The 7,612-nt window shown below is 41.5% G+C and overlaps 2 protein-coding genes across 2 annotated transcripts; both read right to left on the bottom strand.

Moving 5' to 3' along the window:
- Positions 1 to 5: 5 nt before the first annotated feature.
- On the bottom strand, positions 6 to 2,533 carry LOC123966643 (protocadherin alpha-12-like; the record flags this gene model as incomplete). Its single annotated transcript, XM_046042783.1, has 1 exon — positions 6 to 2,533. A coding segment is annotated over exon 1 (2,241 nt), but the record flags the coding sequence as incomplete, so codon positions are not given.
- Positions 2,534 to 3,388: 855 nt separating this feature from the next.
- On the bottom strand, positions 3,389 to 6,025 carry LOC123966645 (protocadherin alpha-8-like). Its single transcript, XM_046042784.1, has one exon. It carries the CDS (start codon positions 5,940 to 5,942, stop codon positions 3,414 to 3,416), a length of 2,529 nt encoding a protein of 842 aa, XP_045898740.1. The 5' UTR covers positions 5,943 to 6,025; the 3' UTR covers positions 3,389 to 3,413.
- Positions 6,026 to 7,612: the final 1,587 nt, after the last annotated feature.

The raw sequence follows: 7,612 nt of genomic DNA, 5'->3' as shown, positions 1-7,612 counted from the left end.
TGCTGAGTAGCTTTAGAGTAAGACCAGCTCCCGTCAGGGTGGGTGGTGATCATTGGGGCGCTGTACCTGCTGAAACTGCCGTCTGTCCTGTGGCATTTCACAGCTATTAAACTGATGAGGCTCAGCAGAAAGATCACTGACACCGACACAATGGCGATCAGCAGATACAGGTTCAAATCAGAGAAGCTCTCCTCCTTTATGGGCACATGTCTGAACTGAGTCTGGATGTCAGCTGTGCTTTCAACAACCACCACATCAATAGACACAGTAGATGACAGGGAGGGCTCTCCGTTATCAGAAACCAACACCACCAAGGGGTGAGTTTTCAGGTCATTGTCACTCATCCTCCTCTTAGTCCTGATCTCCCCGGTGCTGGTTCCGATCCGGAAGAGGTTGTTTCCTTTGGGCTCAGACAGGTGATAAGAAAGCAGCGCGTTGTATCCAGAGTCTGCGTCTACAGCCCTGATCTTTGCCACAAAGTATCCCGCTTCAGCAGAATAGGGGATGCTCTCACTGTTAACGGAGCCGTGCTCAGAATAGGGCGCGAGGATCGCGGGACTGTTGTCATTCTCATCCAGGATACAAACGTTCACAGTCACGTTGCTGCTGAGCGGAGGAACACCAGAGTCTGTGGCCTGAACTTTAAACTGGAACGTCTTTAACTCCTCGTAGTTAAAAGACTGCAGGCTGACTATATCTCCAGTCTCTGAGTTGATGTTAATCATTGTCGAGAGAGGCAGCGAGTTACTGTCAGTTTGTAAAAATGAATAGCTCACCTGACCATTTTGATCAACGTCTGCATCTATTGCTGAAACTGTTTTTATAACTGCCCCCACTGGACTGTTTTCTTTCACATAGACATTAATTATATTTTCTGTGAACAGAGGTTTGTTGTCATTTACATCTGAGACGTGTACAGTAATAACGCTCGTGCTGGAAAGAGGGGGGCTGCCCTCATCAGTAGCAGTGATGCTGATATTATATTGAGATGCGCTCTCTCTGTCAAGAGGACCGTCCACCACCAGCGAGTAAGAATTCTTATAATTTGACTCTATTTTAAAAGGTACATTATTGGAAATCTTACAGTTCACCATCCCATTTTTCCCTCCGTCTTTATCAAATACTGAAACAAGTGCAATGGCGGTGCCAATGGACGCATCTTCTTTCACAGTGTTTAACAGTGATGTAACTGAAATTTCAGGTGCATTATCATTAACGTCTAAAACTTCAATCAGTAACTTGGCATGTGAGGTCATTGGTGAGGAAGCCCCATCACTGGCTTGTACTCGAATCTCAAAAGCATTATTTTCTTCAAAGTCGATGTTCATTTTATTTGTTACAGTCCCAGTTTTTTCATCTATAGCAAACAGATCTGTTTGTTTCCCCTGGTCTATGTCAATAAAGGAATATGATATTTGTCCATTTTGTCCTGCATCTGAATCAGTAGCATTTATTGTTATTATCGATGTGTCTATCTTTACATTCTCATACACACTCGCCTTATACAGCGTTTGACTAAATACAGGGGGATTGTCGTTAATATCTAACACGTTGATTATAATGGTCATACTTCCAGATTTTGCAGGAGTTCCTCCATCAATGGCAGTCAGTAGGAGTTTGATCACAGGCTGGTTTTCTCTGTCTAAAACTTTCTGAAGCAGTAATTCGGGAGATACAGTTTCCCCTTTATGTGTTGCCAGAGAAAAGTGTTCATTTTGGCTGAGTTTGTAGGTATTTACAGTATTTTTGCCAACGTCTGCGTCCTGAGCTCGTTTCAATAGAAATTTTGCACCTGCTGCTGTGTTCTCTGTGATATTAATCACCTGTAACCTGCTTCTAAATGACGGGGAATTATCATTTACATCCAGGATTATAATTTGTATCCGGTACAGTTTTAACGGGTTGTTAATAATTGCTTCTACACTCAGTGAACATTTGGGCTCGTCGCCGCAGAGTTCCTCTCGATCTATTCTCTCATTGACATACAGGACACCAGTCTTTAGATTTACCTCGAAATATTTTGTCTTTGATCCAGCAACGATCTGAAACATGCGCGACTCCAAATCCTGGACATTGAGGTTCAGATCTTTAGCGATATTCCCGACAACAGTCCCCAGATTTACCTCCTCTGAGACGGAGTAAGAGAGCTGCCCAGACACCGCTTCCCAGTAACAATCCAGCAGCACGACCAAGAGATAAATCCACACAGAGCTCCTTCTGCTCGGTGAATGCATAATTCCATACATCGAGAATAATCATAGAGACAGGTTCATTCAATTCCGTCACAAAAATAAAGAAGTGAAGCTGAGTAGACAAATACACCAAAGCAATAGAAACCAGCCCACGGAAATTGTCGTCGTCTCTTCTCTTTCACCGTCTCCGTCTCTTTGTTTCAGTCGCCAGAGAAACATCATAGTCCTCTGAATCTGGGAGGAGCCCCGAGCAACCAGAGAGGAAGTTCAGATGTGATGGTCTACAATGTCCCCATGTGGACACTTGCAACAACTACATCCAACATCAAACATAACAATGTTACACCGACCTCTACTTTATGTACCCTGAAACATTTAGCCAAATCTCAAGAAAATATATGGTCAACATGATTCCGTCTTTTATCCCACTATTTATTGTTTTTAGCAAGTTAGACTATCCTGAAAATGTAGATAGCCTATAATTAAATGAAAGATGTGAACACTGACGGAAATGATGGGACTCTTCTTCAGTGAATCCACTGTTTTTGAAACAGAAGAGACTTTATCAAAATGTAGGCTAAATCCACAAACATATAGCATTATGTCCAGCAACTAGAAAAAGAAAATATGGAAAACAGAGACTTACCTTCCCGAGGAATAATAAAGTGTAACAGCATTACCGTGTGTGAAAAAAATGACAACTGGTTGCTATTTGTAGAGAGTATAGGGCCCACAAACCTGCTTTCATCACCACGGCTAGCAACGTTCCTTTCAAAACTACTGAATATGCACCCACAGTTACTCTGTATTCGAAATTGCATGTCTTTATCAGCATACTCCTACCATATTAATTACTTTTAACTGTCAGTTTTTAATAGTGTGCATAATTACTTTATGTTCTGACCTTGACTTTAATAAGATACCATACCCAGTGTTTTCTTAACTGCATAATTGACGGCATATATTTTATCTCCACAGATACTCAGAAGGCGACTGATCGTTTCTGTGATATAGCTACTGTATGTTCGTTGCATAACATATGTTTAAATGTATTAAAAACATGGAACAGTTGAATAGAGCATTTCTTTAACCTTTATGTCCTGAAGATTGCAAGCAACACAAATTCAGACAGTTGCATAAAGCAACGCATATTAAAATACCGAATTAGAAGTCAACTATGAATGAGATGCGCATTATTGCAATTGTGCTGTTTAAAAGGATTCATGCTATAGCAGTTAAAATAGAAATGAGCCTATATATAAAGTAGCTATATGTTGAGTAGGTTGACATTGTATCAACTGTAGCCTGTTGTGCTTTTGTCGATGGTTTAGAAATAGTGCAATAATAAGTACTTAATGCTAATGCTCTTACCTTGTCTTTATTAGGTAAAGTCTGAGTTCTGGTGAAAGTGTCTCCTCCGTTTATACTGATCAGCTCCGCATCTACAGGCGGAAACGGTGCGGGGAAAACCACTACGTCACTCTTCAGTGTGTCGGAGCTGAAACATACGTCATACTGCTGAGTAGCTTTAGAGTAAGACCAGCTCCCGTCAGGGTGGGTGGTGATCATTGGGGCGCTGTACCTGCTGAAACTGCCGTCTGTCCTGTGGCATTTGAAAGCTATTAAACTGATGAGGCTCAGCAGAAAGATCACTGACACCGACACAATGGCGATCAGCAGATACAGGTTCAAATCAGAGAAGCTCTCCTCCTTTATGGGCACATGTCTGAACTGAGTCTGGATGTCAGCTGTGCTTTCAACAACCACCACATCAATAGACACAGTAGCTGACAGGGAGGGCTCTCCGTTATCAGAAACCAGCACCACCAAGGGGTGAGTTTTCAGGTCATTGTCACTCATTCTCCTCTTAGTCCTGATCTCCCCGGTGCTGGTTCCGATCCGGAAGAGGTTGTTTCCTTTGGGCTCAGACAGGTGATAAGAAAGCAGCGCGTTGTATCCAGAGTCTGCGTCTACAGCCCTGATCTTTGCCACAAAGTATCCCGCTTCAGCAGAATAGGGGATGCTCTCACTGTTAACGGAGCCGTGCTCAGAATAGGGCGCGAGGATAGCGGGACTGTTGTCATTCTCATCCAGGATACAAACGTTCACAGTCACGTTGCTGCTGAGCGGAGGAACACCAGAGTCTGTGGCCTGAACTTTAAACTGAAACGTCTTTAACTCCTCGTAGTTAAAAGACTGCAGGCTGACTATATCTCCAGTCTCTGAGTTGATGTTAATCATTGAAGCTATCTGCGTGTTCTTTGGAGAACCGTTTACTAAATTGTAAGTTACTTTTGCGTTTTCATTCAAATCTGAATCTAACGTCTTCACTGTATGAATAGTAGTGCCAATCGGGGTATTCTCTTTAACATAAACATTAATAAGAGGTTCCAGGAATCGAGGAGGGTTGTCATTGACATCAGAAACATGAACAGTGATGACGCTCGTGCTCGACAGAGAGGGAGTTCCTTCATCTGTAGCTGTAATCGATACGTTATAATGGGAAACACTCTCCCTGTCAAGAGGCCCGTCTACTAATAAAGAATAGTAGTTTTTATAGTTAGATTTTAATTTAAATGGCACAGAAGCTGCAATTTTACAGTTCGTTAGACCATTTTTGCCTCCGTCTTTGTCAGTGATAGTCACCATAGCGACAGCTGTACCTATTTCAGCGTCTTCTTTCACTGGACTCATGAGTGATGACACCGAAATTTCTGGAGCGTTGTCATTGACATCAATAACTTCGACTAAAACCTTGCTATGTGCACTGCGAGGAGGCGTGCCTTTATCTCGTGCTTGAACACGGATCTCATATGCTTGGTTGTCCTCATAATCAATATTACCTTTCACGGTAATTTCTCCAGTATCATCATTCAGTGCAAATTTGTCATCGGGGTTCAAACGTCCCCTTTCTGTAAAAGAGTAAACAAGCTGACCATTAACGCTGTCGTCAAAATCAGTAGCTGTCAGGGTCAGTAATGCTGTGCCAAAATTAGCATTTTCAACAACTTGGACCTTGTAAAGAGATTTACTGAACACTGGTGAATTGTCATTTACATCCAGTACATTAACTTTTATCTGTAAAGTCCCCGTTTTGGGAGGTTTTCCTCCATCTGTCGCAGTCAGTGTGAGTTCAATAACAGCCTGTTTTTCTCGATCTAATGCTTTCTGCAGCACTAACTCAGCAGACACACTCTGGTCACCAATGCTCTGTATATCCAAAGAGAAATGATCATTCGGGTTTAATTTGTAAGTCTTGACCGAGTTGGCACCTACATCCGCGTCATGAGCTATCGGTAGTGGATGTCTTTCACCGACATATGAAGACTCAGACATATCTATTGTAGTTATTTCTTCCAGAAAAGACGGAGCATTGTCATTTATATCATTAATCACAACTTCAATTCGATGGAGGCTGCGAGGGTTAGTCAATACGGCCTCTATATTTAAAGAGCACTTTACCGTATTAGGACAAAGCTCCTCCCGATCTATCCTCTCGCTAACGAAAAGTACTCCGGATTCATGATTTAAGTCAAAATACCGTTTTTTATACCCAGAGGTAATCTGAAGACCAGCGGAATGGAGTTGCTGCACACTAAGATTTAAATCCTTTGCGAGATTTCCCACCGCCGTCCCTTTGTCCACCTCCTCTGAAATGGAGTAGGATATCTGAGCCAGGGACCAGTCGCAGAGACAAAGCAGAGTTAAAAACAGACCCCCAATATTATCCCATTGTTCCCGAGCAGCCATCGCTGTGTAGGCAAAAGCGCAGAATCCTGATTTCTGCCTCTTGGCCTATCCACGGTAAATGAAAAATAGCTTGTTCATGTATCCATTCTCGCTCCTCTCTCTGTAGGGCTTCACTCAACTGTACGCTGTTTCCACAAAGCACTGCCAGATGATGACGTTTTCTTTTTGTCATGAAAATAGGAGGGGTTTTCTAAGCAGTGGACACAATATTTTTGCGTGGTCTCTAGCGACATCTCGTGATACTTTTGTATACAGAAAGGCGGCCCAAGATATTAAATTATTAAAATATTATAATATATATTACAAGGGATATATTGCACCAGGGTCTGTGGCCTGAACTTTAAACTGAAACGTCTGAAACGTTTTTAACTCCTCGTACTTTAAAAGACTGCAGGCTGACTATATCTCCAGTCTCTTAGTTGATATTCACCATTGTAGGGAAAGGCAGAGATTTACTATTACTCTCTAAAAATGAGTATCTCATCTGACCGCTTTTGCTGACATCAGCATCAATTGCAGTCACTGTTTTAATAACATTCAACAGTATTAATGAGAAAAATTATGCTAAATAATTTTTACAATTAATGGGCTTATTTTGGAAGATTTGAACTGAACGGACTGTTCATACAACAATCTTCATCTGTGAAAAAATGCATTTATGAATACCTCGGTATTCTTATTAATTAGCATAATATGTATTTATGTAGTTATTTTACACAGCATTTGTCTGGATTCAGTTACTTAACAATAAGAGACAGAATATAGCCTGCCCAACTTGAACTTCCCAATCAGAACCACGGAGAGCTCTCAGATATTAATAAAGAAAAGAAAAGAAAGAGAAGATGTGTTCAGAACCATGGACAGCGGCTCAGTGAGGCGTTAATGGATGTCATGCCTGACCTTAAGTGACTGCCAACTTCTTAGTACATAACAAACCATCAAACCAAAATGTCGTCACGTTACCAATCCTTTCACATGTTAAACAATGGTATCGAAGTCTAGTTGCAGACAATTATTTGTAGGTAAAGTAGAAAAAGAATTTGAATGAATGTGATTAATTTATGACGTTAGAGGAAACACTTTGATCATGTTAGCAAGTTAGTATCTCTGTATGTTACAAAACATTATGTTAACCCAAAGACATTATTCAATCTTTAATTTAACGAAAACATTAAGTATATTACAATAAAATCTTGTGTTTGATTAAGTAGCACGAATTGAAGTAAAAAGTATGATTTCACTATCAACATAAACGAAGGGCAATGATGAGATGCACTTAATGCTAATGTTCTTACCTTGTCTTTATTAGGTAAAGTCTGAGTTCTGGTAAACGTGTCTCCTCCGTTTATACTGATAAGCTCCGCATCTACAGGCGGAAACGGTGCGGGGAAAACCACTACGTCACTCTTCATTGTGTCGGAGCTGAAACACACGTCATACTGCTGAGTAGCTTTAGAGTAAGACCAGCTCCCGTCAGGGTGGGTGGTGATCATTGGGGCGCTGTACCTGCTGAAACTGCCGTCTGTCCTGTGGCATTTCACAGCTATTAAACTGATGAGGCTCAGCAGAAAGATCACTGACACCGACACAATGGCGATCAGCAGATACAGGTTCAAATCAGAGAAGCTCTCCTCCTTTATGGGCACATGTCTGAACTGAGTCTGGATGTC

This window comes from Micropterus dolomieu, unplaced genomic scaffold (assembly GCF_021292245.1).
Source record: "Micropterus dolomieu isolate WLL.071019.BEF.003 ecotype Adirondacks unplaced genomic scaffold, ASM2129224v1 contig_13899, whole genome shotgun sequence".
NCBI classification, from domain to species: Eukaryota; Metazoa; Chordata; class Actinopteri; order Centrarchiformes; family Centrarchidae; genus Micropterus; species Micropterus dolomieu.
The sequence above is the reverse complement of the archived record's forward strand: the minus strand, read 5'-3'. Positions and strand labels throughout refer to the sequence as shown.

Coding starts and splice junctions, on each gene's coding strand:
- LOC123966645 (XM_046042784.1), bottom strand. CDS start 5,942: ATGGCTGCTCGGGAACAATGGGATAATATTGGGGGTCTGTTTTTAACT.